Below are 16336 nucleotides of genomic sequence, written 5' to 3'. Positions count from 1 at the left end.
TTCTCTTTTCCCCCCTTTTTTATCACAAAAAGAAAGGGAAAAAAAAAAAAGCTGTCACTAAAACCACCTCTTCAAATTTATTCGCTGAGGCTGAGGCTTTTATTGCAAAGAAAATACACGCTGGCACGGACGCGGGATAAAGAACTGCAAGAAGAATTATCGGAGTTGTAAATCTCCGGCCTTGGGAACGAGGGGAAGTTTTCAAGGACGCATCTGATTTTTCCCGACTTTTATTTACGCCCTGGGGTGGGTTTAGGGAGAAACCTTGGAGCTGCTCCCGGATCGAGAAGCTCTTCGTGTATCATCTCGAAGGGTTTTCTAGGGATTATGTTGGGGACACAGCAGAGCGGTTGCTGCAGGGCGGGATGCTCAGGGGAAGGGGATGGGGAGCGGTGGAGGTGATGCCCATGGACCGGGAGTTTTGCAGCCACGGGTTGCCCAGCATATCTGGACAGATGTGGGCAAAGCTTCAAGCTAGATCCGAAGATGGGAATGGGAAAAATGCAGCTCAAAGCATTGCTCACATTGCCACTCGCCCCCCCCGGGACCCCTTGCATCCCCCCAAGGATGCACGGCAAGGGAAGATGCTGCAGCCCGGTCACATCCTTGGGGGATTACAGGCAGTTAATAGGCTCCTATGAAAAGCCGCATAGAAAATAGTCTCTCTCCAGGGATTAGACCTACTTTCAACCTTTTATCTGCACCCTGGGGTCAATTTTTTTGGAGAGGAGCTACATATTAAGTTGTTGGTGAACCCCATGGGGGTGCAGGAACGGCCAAGCTCAGTGTTGGAGAAAAAAAGGATGATAATTCAGCAGCATCCGAGGGCAATTGCCCTTAATTATGTGCCCACACCAAAGGGTGGGAGGAAAAAGGGCACGGGGAGAGGAAAAGGCACATTTAAGGCATCGGAGTCGAGCTCGGGCAGCCTGAGGCTGCCTGCTGCATTATTTATAAACTCCAGTAAAAATCTTATTCCTGACAAAAACCCTGCGATTGCCACTGCGCAGGGAGACATTAACCTCCTGCTCCTTCCCGCCGTCGCGGAGGCAGCCCCCTCCTGCCTCTCCCCCCGTTGCTCTCACCTCGCCAGCGACCCGGCAGTTTGCTGTCCCCAAAATACGCTGGCACCATTAATATTGCCGGAGCTTCTCGCTAGGATGCTCGGTGGGTTAGATAAGCACCTGGGAGTGATGGATGAGGGCCCAAGGGGATGGGGAGGGAGGGATTTTGGAGGACAAAGTGGGTTGTAAAAGGACAGGAGGTCTCCGTAGCACCCGGGGGCATGGGGCATCGCTGGGCTCTGGTCCGGAGTCTTTCAACCATCCTCATCCTGGGGCTGAATTTCCACCCTTTCCCCAAGCAAATGCAACAAGCACTTGCTGTGGCAAGAGGGAAAATACCCTAAAGGGGCTGCGAGGGGTGGCTGCAATGCTTAGCGTGCTCATGGGGTAGCACCGGGGTTTGCAGCATCCCATGTCGCAGCCGCGGGGAGAAACGCGTCATGCTGGAAAACCCTTTTTAGCTTTTTTTCTGCCTCCCACCCCAGCTCATTCGAGCATCTGCATTTAGCTCAGCTGGCTGAAATCCCTCCTCCTGCCCTAAGCTTGCTGGACCACTCGGTCCTACCTTGCTCAGAGCCACCCAAAACACTACCGGCATTAAATTTGGCTTCCAAAAATACAAAGTAGTCGATTTATTTGCCTAAATCCGAATGGTTTGATCCCAGAATGAGCACCACGACCCATCTCCAGCCCCAAAGGGCAGCACCCATGCTGGTACCCACTCTCCAGCATCGCTAAACCACATGCACGATCGAATCGATCCTGCAAGAGGGCCATGCAATTTTGGAAGGCGCAGCCTGAGCTCCCCGCTGCCTCCCCGGAGCCGGAGCGCTGCCCTCGCCCAGTGGTAATAGAGAGCTCAATAAACTGTGCTGAGGCTTGTGACCTTCTCTCCCTGCCTGAGCATGAGGAATTAAAAGACTTCCCCTTGCTGACATTTAAATTATCATCTCAGAGGCACAGAGACGACCCAGCCGGCGTGTAGATGAATGGCACGAGCCAGACCTCTTGCAGTTACCGGCCCGAGATCTCTCCATCAGCAGCTTTGCTCAGATTTTAGAGAATTTCTCCACAGGTGTAAAACTCCAGAGCTTTTCCCTAAAGGGGAGCGGGTTTATAAATCAGAGGCACAACCTGCTGTGAATTGGGTTAGCTTGAAAATTTGGAGAGGGCTGCAAATTTCTTGGAGATACTTTCCAGGAGTGAGAGGTAAAAAGTAGCATCCCAGTGCCTCCAGCCTGAGCATCCCCAAATTTGCCAAGGCTCTGGGCCTTCCCAGCAGCATCATACGGCGTAGGAAGGGCTTGCAACAGCTTCAGCACGTTGGGTGCCTTTTGCTTGGCTCCTTCACCCCGTCTTCCCCCTCCCCTGGAGCCAGTGCTGCTGCAAGCAGTGACTTTATCACTGTCACCAGCAACATTTCCCGCTTGGAGCCACCGCGGGAGCTGCCGGCCGGGGCTGTAACGTCTCATTTCTCCTAATGGGCAATGGCAGAGGAAGCCCCCACGGGGACCGCGCTTTGTCACCATCGATCAGGCAGCTCCGAGCGGCGCCGCCAACATCTGTAATGCATCGGCCCCTGCTTGCTATGGCTGCGGGTTTTGGAGCCCCAGGGCATTTGCCGGGCAGGGACCAGCCCGACGATCCCCTCGACGGAGCAAAACGCTCTGGAATTCCCATGCACCGAGCCGGGAAGCTTAAAAACAAGAGCTGTTGCACAAAGGATGGGGAGAACGGCAGATGGGATGAGGGGGACCCATGGGGTCACGGTGTACGTCCCCCCACCTGCAAAGGCCATGTTAATGGGTGCAACGGAGAGAAACACTCATGCACGGGTGCTACAATAAGCAATACCTGTGCACCATGGGTGCTAGGGGGAGCAATGCCCATGCACCCTGGGTGCTACGGAGAGCAATGTCTGTGCACCATGGGTGCTACAGAGAGCAATGCCTGTGCAACGTGGGTGCTACGGAGAGCAATACCTGCGCACCACGGGTGCTATGGAAAGCAATGCCTGTGCACCATAGGTGCTACAGAAAGCAATGCCCATGCACGGGCGCTGGAGACAGCAACACCAGCCCCGGCTCTGAGTTATTCTCCTTCTTGCTAATTAGACCAAGCACCAAACTCTAATTAATTGAGGCAGAGCGACTCCCCCCGGAGCCGAGGGCTCCCCTCCGTCCCCAGCGCTCGCTGCGGTACCTCCCCAGGCCAAGCCCCCGGTCCCCGCCGGGCAGAGGGACGGTGAGCGTGGGAGCGCTGCTCTCTGCCGGGGAATCATGCCCGGCCCTCGCCTGCCACCAAAAATCTGCAAACCACTTTTTTGCAATTACCATCATCTCATCCGAGCCCCCGGCTGTGTGTACAGGCTGGCTGCTGCCGGCTGCCTGCTTCCCCTGCTGCTGCCAGATGTCTGTACAGAGCCAGAACAGAGACTCAGAGGATTTTCCCTCCCTCGCCTGCTTCTGTATTATTTTTTTTTAGAGCTCTGCACTGCTGCAAAAAGTAATTTTCTCCCTCCCCATCCCTTGCCGCGGCGTGGCAGTGACCATACTAATCAGGTCTCGAGTGCGACCCCCGAGACGCCTGCGACGGAGGCAGCTAACAGCCTGACAGCTCCGCGTCTTCCCGGACTCATTACAACCTCGTTTGCAAGGATACCACCACCCTCGTCCCCTGCAAGGGTTTTTGGGCACTCGCCTAACATGCAAGGGGTTCAGACCGATGCTTGCACATGTTCTCAGGCAAATCGCACCTTCTGGAGATGAATTTATCGCGGAGGGGGGCGGTTGGATGTTAATTAACACCTCTGCAGATGGTGCATGTTGCTGTTTATGCTGTGAAAAAGCCCCTTTACTCATCCCAGATCTCCTCGAGTCTTCTACATTTCAAGTGACCTGGAGCAGTGGCTCATGCTGAGGGATTTTCTGACCCGAGAAAAGCATTGTTCCTTGCTGCCACCCCTGCTCGCCGTCCCTCGGCCACAGGGCTCCCACGGGAGTTGCCAGAGAAGGGGTCTGGGGGGTGCCCGTTTGCAGCGCGGCGCTTCTCGGTGGGGTTTTACCTGCCTTACCCGTGGTAAGAAGTTCCTTTACGCCTCACAGCCTTCAGCCTCGGTGTGCATGCACCCCAACGGGTTATGCACCCACCCCATGGGTTGTGCGTACTCTCGACAAGTTATGCACGTGCACTGATGCATTATGCATGCAACTTGATGGGTTATGCATGCACCCCATGGGTTATGAACGCACCCGATGAGTTATGCACCCACTCCATGGGTTATATGCACTCTCTTGACAAGTTATGCATGCACACCGATGGGTCATGCATCCACCTCGGCAGGTTATGCATGTATCCCATGCGTTATCCACCTACCCCATGAATCACGCATGCACCTCAATGGGTTATGCACGCTCCTGACAGGTTATGCATGCACCTTGATGGGTTATGCATGCTCCCAATGAATTACACATGCGCCCCATAGGTTATGCACCCACCCTGCACCCCGACAGGTTATGCACACACCGTGATGGGTTATGCATGCTCCCGATGAGTCATGCATGCACCCTATGGGCTATGGGTGCACCCTGATGGATTATGCACGCACCCCATGGGTTATGCATGCTCCTGAAGGGTTATGCACCCACCCCGTGGGTTATGCACGCACCCCGATGGGTTTTGCACGCTCCTGAAGGGTTATGCACCCACCCTATGGGTTATGTACCTACCCTACGGGTTATGCATGCACCCTGATGGGTTATGCACCCACCCCATGCCCTACAGCAAACTGCTGCTGAGTTTGCTGCTGCACTCCCCTTCTTTTGCCTTCCCCCCCTGCAACTCGATGCGCGTCCCTGGTGTAGCTCTGCATCCTGAAACTCAACGAGCTCATTCTGCTCGCTATAAAATAAACCAAGGAAAACGGGAGCCCCAGTGAGTCCCAGCAACCACCCCGCTCCACTGCTCCGGTGCCGCACACAAAAGTGCTGTCAGGCTGATTTACAAATGGTATAAATATAACTCCGCGGCCCCAGCATCTCCACCCTGGCTCGCCCAAGACAATCCATCACCTCCTGCACCGGGGGAGCCGCAAAAGTCTGTGAGTGAGACAAGATGGGGGGGAAAAAAGGGGAAAAACCCCTAAAAACAGGAGGGAATTTGGGAAATCCCGAGATGCTCTATGAAAATCCCAGCTTTCTGAATGTGGGAAGCTCCCTGGGCAAGAAGAAAAAGGGAAGGGGGGGTAAAAAAACTGGAAGAAAGGGGGATTTGCAGTGATAAAAATAAAAGCTGGGTTATTTTTTCCCCTCCTGCTCTCTCCGTGGTTTCTCGGAGCGTAATTTGCTCGGCCGCCCTGGCGCGTCATCCTCTCGCCAAGGGCTCCAGCATCCCTCCGCGCAGGGGGGGATTATGCAAATCCAGCCCCAGCTCGCGAGAAAGTGGGTTAATCCAATATTACCGAGTGGAAAAGGGAAGGAAAAACCCGGTGGAGATGGCAGCACCGGTGGAAGGAGCACCGTGCAAAGAGCCTCCTCCCCAAAATAAAGGGGAGACAAAGCCAATTGCAACCTGCAGTTTAGGTTTCGGGCAAGTTTTTGGTTTATATTTTGATATTTCTCTGCTTGCATCCCCTACACACCTAAATACACATATTTATAGCAAACAACAGCCAGGACTTGATGGAAATACTCCTGTGCATGCACCACGCTCCGGCAACTGAATACATATCAGTCCAGAGAGCACCTTTTCCTATTTATAAACCCGCCTGGATGCGAAGAAGAGCTTTAAGGCAGAGATGCTCCTTGTTCAGGGAGCAGAAACAAGACACTAAAACCAAGAAAAAAATATCCTCTGGCAAAGGGCTGATGCCACCAGCCCAATGAGCTCTTTCTTTGCCTCCTCCCGAGGAAACGTGCAAGCAAAGAGCTGAGTTTTTCCCATTCTGGAAAACTTCAAGTTTTCTCTGATCAAACCACCGTGAGGGTTTTATTTGTGTTTGGCAGCTTATCCTGAAATTCCCTGGAGAAAGCCAAAAATACTGCTCTGGACCGTTATACCTGAGGCTAGATCCAGGCTCGGTGCAGGTGGGAGTGATGCTGGTAGGGGGGAAAGCTACAGCCTCCAAATCCCCCCTCCCCAAATTGACCCAGATGCTATAAATCTTGCTTTGCTCCAGGTCAGCATCCCACACCCCTGGATGTTTTGGGGACAGGGATGGGAAGGAGAAAGGTTTTTGGGGGAGGCTCAGTGCTGAGCTCTCCCGTGACGAGCCCAGCCCTTCTCCCCAAGCCCCCAACACCCGCAATTTTGCATAATTTCCCCCACAGCACGAAAACCACCCTCTTTTTTGCATCATTTCACACCCAACATGCAAATCCTCTTTGCACAGCGGTGCTGACCCAAGCCCCCGCCTCCTAAACCCCGACCAGCACCAACCCCCGGTGCAAAACCCCCAGCACCGCACCGAGCCTGCCAACCCCAAATCCACCCGGAAAACATAACAAAACACCTGGAGAAAGCCTTATGGAGCCCTCAGGATGATTGCAAAGCTATTTTACACCTCTCCCCCCTCCAGGTTTTCAAAGGCCAGCCTGCCTGCCTGCTTGGCTGAATCGATATTCCCATCAGCGAGAGCACCGTCTGCCTCTCTCCGCCATCCAGCCTTGATCTTCTGTTGTACAGGAGCAAAGTAGCCAAGTGGCTTCGTATCCCCGTCCCCAAGGGCAGGGAGGAGGCACCGGCGCCGCTTACCCGGTACCAGACAATCTCCCGCATCTTCCCATCTGTCTTGAAGTTGCATTTCAGGGTGACGGCATCTCCCACCACCACGGGCGGCAGCGGCTCGATGCTGACCGTCAGGTAGGCTGGAAAAGTTAAAAAAAGGAGAAAATGAGATGTGAGCTGCTGAAGAAGGATGGGGCAGGAGGTTAAAATACTGTTCTCAAATGGTTTTATGGTATTCATAGCTCTGCTATGGGGAGCAAACACCGGCTCCATCCCACATAGGGATAACCCATGGGCAAGCCCATCAGCGTGGCATCTTGCCCCCTTGCAGCAATGAATTTTGGCTGCTCCCAACGCACCAAAAAGGCACCGGCTGGGGAAAATCCTGACCTTATTCACCAGCTTACGGCACCAAAATGCAGGGACCGACCATTTTGCTGCTTCTCTCTCCAGCTTTGCAAAACTGCCCACGTTTGCCCAAATAAACCCTGGGTGCCCCGATTTTGAGGCTCGCCTTGATCCCCGCACAAAGCCCTGATCCCACCGGCCACCTTTCCCACCTGCAAACTCAAGCCCATCCTTTCCACCGAGATACTGGTTTTGACTTTTTCTCCACCATTATTTGCCCCACACGCGTTCTCTCCCCATTGCAGACGAAGTTCCTCCACTCAGGCTTGCTTTAAAACCCTCTGAATTACTCATTTCTCACAGGAACGGGTCCAACAGATTAATCAGAGGACGCGCAATGCCCAGCCTGAGGTTTTACAGCCCAGCCTTGGCCGACAGCCTGCTTCTTCCCCATCTCCCCCATAGCTGGATGCAGGATTTGTCCTCGTAGCAGAGGGAAAAGCAGAGCACGGGCGGCTCCATCTGGCCGTTTTCTCCCTGTTTCCCCTCGATTTGCTGCAAAACTATTGCAGGAGCATGGAGCAGCCAGGGTCAGGAGGGCAAGCAATTGCATTTCTATTTTATTTTCCTCTATTTCCTCCTGCTGCTGGAAGATACCAGATTGACAGCCCAGAAGATGCAAGCCTTTCTTTAGCATCCTTGCCCTGACCACACTGTTTGACACCGTCTGCAACCAGGGCACCCCAAAACAGCCCTTAACCCACTGCAAAAATCCTTTTTTTTTTAATTACTGCTTGCATCAGGTGGAAAAGCAATGCTGAAAAACCCCAGAGCACCTGGAAAATGGGAGCAGGTTTGGAAATGGGGCTACAGAAACTGAGGCTCCTTTGCAGAAGATCCCCCAAAAGAGGGAAAGGTGATTTTCTGTGTCCCGCAGCCAGCGATTCGAGGCTCGCATCACTTGTAAAACAAGTTGCCGGTGTTTTTGCAATAAATCTCAACCACAACCTGTGGGAGAGCACGCTGCACGCACACGTGCCTGCTGCAAGAGCAAGGCAGCGTGGCCCGGCATATTGAGCACAGGGCTGTAAAATTCAAGAAACCCACTTTGCGCTGCTTTTTTGGAGGGGCTGCAAAAGCAGGTTTGCTGCTGCAATCAACTGGATGCAAGGAAATTTGGAAAAAAGTGGATTTTTTTTGGTGGCGGTGAGTGCTGGAGAGTGCTTTGCAGCATTGCACAGCGGGTGCATGGGAGCCAGCAACGCCGAGCAGGGATGGGGGCTAAATTAAAGGCTGTTTTCAGCCCTGAAATGGTGCACAGCCAGATGGGGTTTAATATTGCACCTTTGCAACCCCAGTGCGACGCCTCCCTCCTTGCTGGGGTCCAGCGACCCAAATCCCGGCCAGCAGCCACGCTCATTCGGGGCCGGCTTCTTTCCAGCCTCTCTCCTCGCCTGGACGAGGTTTATTTTAGCACGCTAAAGCGGGGATTAATTCCTTGCGGCTGCCAACGCAGCACGCGGTCCCCTCGAATTCAGGGCTTTGCAGATGTAAAGAGGCGATGGGAGAGGGAGGAGGAGGGATGCGAGGAAGGTCAGGCGAGGTCTCGCAGCGGGTGCCCCGATTCCCCTTGCTTTGCTTTTGACATTTCCAAAAGCAAGATGAGCAACAGGCACGAAAGCAAAGGGAGGGGGATGAGCGAACATTTTGCAGCACAGTGTCATCTGCCCAGAGGAAATTGGGGATGGATCCGCGCCGGGGACGGAGGCTCCATATGTGTGGAAAAGCTCTGCCTCTTCATCAACCAGCGTTGGGAGCCGCCGGGCGAGATTACATCTCCCTCCTGCCCCCGGCGCAGATCAACAGGGCGATTAAATAAAGCCGGCGGCAGAACCAACGGGTGACAAAGACAGAGCTAAGATTGCATTTTCCCTCGCGCCCGTGAATTATTGAGATACAGGAGTTCCCGGCTTGTAACCGCAGCATCTCCGGATGGTTTTCCATCCCTCTGCCTGTAACGTTGCATTTCAGACCCTGTGCATGGCAATGGGAAGCCGGAGCATCCCCATCCCAGTCCAGCTAGGCATTCTGGTGGTGCTTAGACCATCTCCGGATGGTTGGTGGCTTTTTAAAGTCAAAAACAGCCAAGCTTGGGCTGGCCCCAGCCACCCACCTCCGCTCACGTGCAGCAAATGCATTGGCACAAGCATTTACCTGAGCAAATCCCCCTGCAAACACATCCCCAACCTGCCTCTTCCAGACAGCTCAAAAAAGCCAAATTAGGGGTTTTATTTTTGCTCTGCTCCCTCCACGTGCTGCAAAACCACTTTGAGATGGCAACGGGGCTGCAGCCCACCAGCTCCCACCTCTACACCCAGTAATTCGGGCTCGGCTGTGCTGGGAGGACATCTGGTCCTTAGAAACAGTGGAGTAGAACCACGGGATGCTTCTGCTCTTCTCCTCCAGAGCAGTTCCTGCACAGCAAAGTCAAAACTCTGGAGCTCCGTGATTTATTGCACCGGTGCCGGGGGGAATGGGGACCCGGCAGAGGGCTGATGCCGGAGCCCCAGTGATGCCTGGAAGGGGAGGGAAAGCAAAACCCCACTCGCTCGAAGAGCATCAGCTGCCCAAATTCAGAGCAAAATCACCCCAGAAGATGGGGAAGAGGAGGAGGGAAAGAGCATGAGTGAGATGAAGAGCAGAGAGAAGCAGATGCATGGTTCCTGGAGGAGCCAGCCCCCAAAATGCTAAGGATGTGTGTAGGGGAGGGGGAAAAGCAAGGAAAATATAGCCAGGCACTGAAAATAAAGCAGGAATCCAGATGGAGCCATCCAAAACCTGCTGTTTTGCTGTGGCTGACATGCAACTCTCCTCCCTCATCCCCCCCTTCCCTTTGCTTTCCGACAGTGGAGGATGGCGAAGTGTCACCAGTCCTCAAAATCCCCAGTTTGGTCCCTTTTTTGGATTTACTGAGGAGAAGAAACCAGCGGTGACAGGTATTGCTGAATTTTAAGGACTATTTAAACAGGGCTGAGCATCAGATTTGCATCTCCAGAGGAGGAGCCCAACCCAACATCTCCATCATCCTCCATGTTAGCAGTATCCCAAAGGCAGCTCTGAATCCCACGGCTCCTCTCCTTCCCCTTTGCTCTTTTTAAATAAGACATATTTCATAGCGAAAGCTGTGCCGGGCCACCCTCTGATTAGATTCTGACCTATGGAAATTCAGCCCTCTGATTAGATTGCATCCCTGGAGAGAAAAGAGTATTTTTGCTAGCGAGCGGTGGGAATTCTTGTGACATCCAGTTTAAGGAAGAAGAAAAAAAAAAAAAAGGAGGGGGAAGGGAGAGAGAAATGAAATGTCCTTTTAAATCAGGAGTGACACATTAATAAAAGGAGCACATTGTAACATGCTCAGTGCTTTCAATTACAAAATAGCTGCGAGGGAGGAGGCAGGTTTCACCCCGGCGGTGCAAGCGGAGGATGCGGCCGGATGCTTCCACCGAGGTGCTGGCAGAAAGCCCCGTTTCTGCCCCGTTTGAGCATCCCATCGGGGATTTTTGCACGTGAGAGCAGCGAATCACTCCATGGAAATCTCTCGGGATGCAGCATGTGTGACTGAACCCTCCAGAAAGGCTGAGGTCCCCCCTGTCCTGTTGAGGAGAGGAAGCGAGAGAGCAGCTGGGTGGGCAGCTGGCAGACACCCAAAGGCAACCCACTGCAGCACCCGGGTGCCCTTGAAAACCTCGGGGTGATGGAGCCTTTCAGCATGTCCCAGCACTGCAAAGCAACCCCTCCATGTCTTCCCTGCATGCCTGATATTTTTTAAGCTAAATCTAAATTAAATATTAATCTATTAATATCGACCGGTGCTGCTGTTCCCCGATTTCTCACCTCCCAGCGCTTTTCAAAAAGCTAACCTCAAACTGAGGCTGGGCTTTGCCCCTTCGGCATACATCCCCAAGGTTCAACCTGTCCCCACCCTTGCATTAGGGGACGATCAAGTGGCGTTTCCAGGGATCAGAGCCGAGCGATGCCTTGGGATTGAGCCAGAGGAGAGGACACGTGGGGACGCAGCTGCCCCATCTGCTCCCGCCACATCCTCCCCATCCTTCAGGTGCCGACACGTCCCTCTCGGCAGAGGTGACAGGGAGAGATAATATTAACACATCATCATTTTAATCAGCCCATGATTAGCGGGGCTCATACATAATTCACACCAATTCCTCCACCGCCTTCCGGCACTCACTTTTCCAAGCAGGGGCCAGGATGGTATTTTGGGGTGCAAATACAAGGAGGAGGGGGGGAAAGGGACCAGCCCCCCCCCCCTCTAATCAGCACAAAGCTGATTTTGATAATTTTCCAGGATTTAAGGTATTTGCTGCTTGAGGAGGCACTTTGCCCCTTGCAGAAGAGCCAGCTGGGATGCTAAAGGATTGCAAATCACCCCCCCAAAAAATGGGGACTCGTCCTGCTCCCTGTTCTCCACTGGAGGAAGATAATGGTTGGCACAAGGGGAGATCACCGGTGTACAAGGGTTCACGGCCATGCGTGAAGCCCCGGGGACATGGATGTCACCCGCCGTGCACTAGGGCTGAGGAGCATTAAGCAAACACGCTTTGACTTGCAGCACTTTGCAACATCTTGTTCATTAAAGATTAAACGCCAGCAGTTGCTCCCATTCCTGTAAGCACAGCAAATACCTTCTCCCTCCCTCCCTCCCCAGCTCCGTCGATGCCTTATTTATGATATTGCAGGACGATTTACAATTATAATGTGTTGCTGCCTCTCCTTGCTAACCCGGGAGGGCTGCAAGGGGCAAGAACTGGCAAAGGATTCGCATCTGTCCCAATTCGGAGTGGCCAAATTTTGCTGAATCTTGAGCTTTTCCTCCTGGAAAAGTGCTGCACTGTTTTGTTTTTTTTTTTTTTAACTGGAGGAATAAGTGTTTTAACACAGGTTTAACAGCGAGTGGAATGGGATGTGACAGATGGAGTCAGCATCGCACTTCCAAAGGAGACAGTCCTTTTGCAAGGGAAAAAATGGGTTGGGGGGAGCCCATTTGTGTTTCTAAAGGCATGAACTGCTTGAGTTTTGCTTGAATTTCCAGCCTTTCCTTCCAGAAAACCAAAAGCTGAGCTCCAGCAGGGCTAGGCATCCCCAAATCCACCACTGCCCACCCAAAAATTGGACTGGCTTTTGCAAAACGGGGCTGTTTTGTGAAATAAAGACACGAAACCCAGCACCACCCGCCGTGAGGAAAAGCCCTGCTGGCAGAGAGCAAATTGTATTAATACTGTGTAAATAGGATATTAACAGGCCGACCAAACAATTAAGAGCTGGTAATTAAAATTCATCTTCCTTCACATCGCAGTGTATTAAAGTACAAACATTTAATTAGATGCCTCTTACCTCACCCATTTGCATAAGTGGGAGGAAACACTTTGCAGCTGTACCTCTGATTATTCTTTATGGGGGTTGCTGGACCACACCGGCCCCTAAATCCTTAGGTATTGCAAAGCCAGGGAGCAGACGTACAGAATACACATGGGATATGTATAGAATATGCTTTGGTACGCTTTTCTCTAACTAAATAGGATGCAATGGGGATGTTGAACCTGAGAGTTCCTGTGGACGTGTCTTGTGTCTTGTTAGCTCTTTGTAATGTAAATCAATAATTTTAATCAATACATTGATTGAGCACGGCCGGTTTGGCCTTTTGACCCCTTTTAAATCAAGATTAACTGAGAAAACCACTTCATTGGGTCTGCTGGGAACAGAGAGACCCTAAAGGGTCTGCTGCAGTTAGGATTTAACGATCAAAATCTGTCAAAACTCTACAAAATGATGAGGTTTTTAAGCTTTACTGGTCAAAATTTATCACCATGTCCCAATCCAAAGCTCTCTGCTTTGTTTCAGGGTGTATAATGAGAAAACCAGAACCAACTTCCAACAATTTCAATGCTGGTGACAAAATCCAGTTGCGATGGGACTTTTGAACACTGTTCACAGCTTTCCTTTTTTCCTTAAATCCTGGATTTCTCCTGGAAAAAAATACCCTAGCCAAAAAGAAATAAAGCCTAATTTTGTGCCATGCCATGGTACCCAATATCACTTGTTTGCAGCCATCTTAGCATCACGGAGAGCATCTTCAACACTGTGCAATCATGTAAGGGCTTCCCAAAGAGTTATGTCAATATATCTTAAGAAAAATCAATTTTTAGACTGGTTTTGTCCTCATTATGAACACTACAGCCATTTTTACATTGTTAAGGGCAGAGATTGCATCTTATATAGCAGCGCCTATGGCTAAGCCTTGGTATGGTGCAGCACCACCACAGGCTGCAGAGAAACGAAAAGTGAGGCTCAAAATGGATCACGCTGGGCTAAAAACATGTTACAAATACTTTGGCTCAGTGGGGTTTTCATGCACAACAGCACAACCTTGGCACAGTAAACAACCTCGGCCACAGAATGGGAGAGTTTGGGCCACTTTGGGCATGCAAATGCAATGGGTGATTTGGGTCATGGGAGCCTTGTGATGCTGCGGCGTCTCCTTCTCCCTCTCCAACATCCATCTCCTGCCCCTTCTCCATCTCTTCCTTCCAGCATTTTCACCCTTCCCTCTCCCATTTCCTTCTATCAACTATTCAAGCACCAGCTCTATCCATCACCAAGCGCCAGCTAATAAAATAGATGTAAACACCAGCTTTATACAAGCCTGTTGCCACCTTTGGTGCGTGTCTCCCGACAAACAAATCCGTGGCAGATAGAGCCATCCATATCAGCTACGCGGCTTGGGCACGGACCGAAACAAAACCCGCTTTAACGTCTTCATCACGCCTTTTCTAAGCGAAGGCTCATCGGCAAGGCTGTTCCAGCTCATCGGAGCACAAGATGAGAAAGCCCATTTCTAGCTCAGCTCCTTTTACTCACGGCGCCAAGTTAGTGCTTGTACTACATCTCCGTCAAGGCGTTTGCCTGAAATCCTCAGGAAATCGGTCGTTCCAGTAAAAAGATGGAAGTTTAGAGGCAAAACGGCCAGAGTATTCGGCTGGAGCAAGCTCATGCTCTGCTACAAACACCCAGGATGACCTTGGATGCATCATTTGGTTGCTCAATGGATCCCTCAACCTAAAAATCAAGCAATTTCCCAGAGAGAAACTCAGAGACACAACACTGGCGGCATAAATCCCGAAGTCACGAAGCCAAGGTCCGCATCCTACCCACCCCGAGAGATGTGAGCCACTGGGAAGCCAAAGCCACCAACTACAAAACAAGAGATGCTCCAGATGGTGGAGAAGTGCCCGTTTGAGGGTGAATGCAAGAAAAAGGAGGTTTGGAGGGAAGCAACAGTCACTGGACAACTGGGAGCAGTAGGATTTTGGGGATACCTTACTGGGATGAATGGGAATTATCTTCCATTTGGGTAATATTTCAACACCCCCACGGCTGAAGACTGACGTTACCTCTAGATGAGCATTTCTCTACATGCACACACATGGAGAAAGACCAGAGATCCAACCAAAACCAACAGCCACTTGAGAAACACCCACCCAACCCCAAAACCCCATAAATCAACCCCCAAAAAGAGCAGTCAACATGAAGAAGATGGGTCTCAGCACCTCACGCAGATTATCAGTAGGGCTGTGCTTGCTGCATTGATAAGTCTTCTTGATATATCGTATTTCATTAGCTGCTACCAGACCCCCCTGCACAGGCTGGGGAGCCACGTACATAAATTATAGATTGAATATTTATCTCCCGCTGCCGCGCAGATGTGAAGTATGTTTAGCAGCATTTACTCTAGCGCAGTAAAGCTTTATTTATAATTTCTCCCCCCTAGACTGCCGGCATGCTCAGCGCATCACCGTAAAGCCAACAGCTTACGACGCATGCCTCCATCTCCTAACGATGCTGGGGGGGAGGAAGGAGTATATTTTACTACTGCATCTTCACAGTACTGATATTGCCATTAAAATATAATGCTTTAGCGCAGTGCTGAAGCACCCAGCTGCAGTTTATAGCTGCTAAAATTGGTGGCCATGACCTGTGATGGGTCGTTGGGTTTGGTTTTTTGGAAGGGAAGGATGTTTGTCATCATTACGTTGCTCATCAGTCTTGTTCCTTTATCCCCATTTAGGGGTTATTTAAGGATTTGGCCATTCTGAGTGGGTATTTTGGGGGTTTTCAGAGACCTAAATGATGGCTTGTGCCAGAGGAGTAGGGAACTGAGTCCGTCAGAGCCAAATTCCCCCAAAAACCCAGTGGCATCACTGATTTGGAGCAATGGCTTTGCCAGCACCTCTTGGCCTCTCCCCAGCTGTGCAAGCAGCTGCTGGTGCCAAAATGAAGCCCAGAACACACCTGGGTCAACCAGGTCAACCTGAGATGCTCTGTTTTTTAAATGGAGATCGTGCTCTTCATTTGCATGTATGCATATATGCAAATAGGGGCTGATTGCCTGCAGCACAACCTGCCATTCGTGCTGCTTGAAAACCCCCGCACCACCTATTTAAGGCAGATTCCTCTAAACCCAGGCTTGCTTGCACCCCAATTTTATTCCCATCCCACGAGCTAAAGCCAACAGATTTTGGCAAAACCAAGGTGCAACGGGTGGGAGATGCCACCCATCCCCATGCACGTGGCGTTGCACCGGCTCTAAGTACTCAGCCCTCCCCTCTTGCCTCAAATTTTCCCTTCCCCAATTAAGCAAACCCAGTTCCCGCAGGATTTCTCGCTCTCCTGCAGATTTCCTCCATGGCAGCTGGATTTTCCTTAAAGCTTTCCACCCAAAACTGCTGCCACCCTCCAGCCTCAACTGCAGAGGAATAATTCCCTCCTGCACACCACTTCTGCTAATAACTCCCAGGAGAGATTTGCTTTCTCCTTTTTCTAATAGCTCCTCATTGCAGATCCTAATTAACCTTGAGACCTGCTAAAACCCCCCAATTCTTTCTTATTTTACCCTGTTATCACTTTACCAGCTCTCCCCCATGCTGCACTATGGACCACTCCTCCAAGCACAGTAATTGCAGGTATTTCCATGGAGAGTTGCAGCGGGGTCTTGTCTTTCCCCAGCAAATCCCAAGCTCGCTGGATGAGAAATTTTCCTACAATCCCACCGTTGCAGAGCAGGAGTGATCGCCAGCCATCGAATTCAATTCAACGGACGGTGCAGCATCCCCCCAAAAACCTTG

General features: G+C 51.5%; 1 protein-coding gene across 1 annotated transcript in view; it reads right to left on the bottom strand.

Annotated features, from left to right (window-relative positions):
- Positions 1–16336, bottom strand: part of IGSF21 (immunoglobin superfamily member 21) — a 40945-nt gene that overhangs the window by 10530 nt on the left and 14079 nt on the right. Inside the window, exon 2 of the mRNA XM_087755333.1 lies at positions 6816–6928. Coding sequence (XP_087611459.1) covers positions 6816–6928 — 113 coding nt within the window. The remainder of the gene's footprint in view (positions 1–6815; positions 6929–16336) is intronic.

This window comes from Nipponia nippon, unplaced genomic scaffold, assembly GCF_047370975.1.
Source record: "Nipponia nippon isolate SJK-2023a ecotype South Korea unplaced genomic scaffold, ASM4737097v1 scaffold_19, whole genome shotgun sequence".
NCBI lineage: Eukaryota > Metazoa > Chordata > Aves > Pelecaniformes > Threskiornithidae > Nipponia > Nipponia nippon.
The sequence above is the reverse complement of the archived record's forward strand: the minus strand, read 5'-3'. Positions and strand labels throughout refer to the sequence as shown.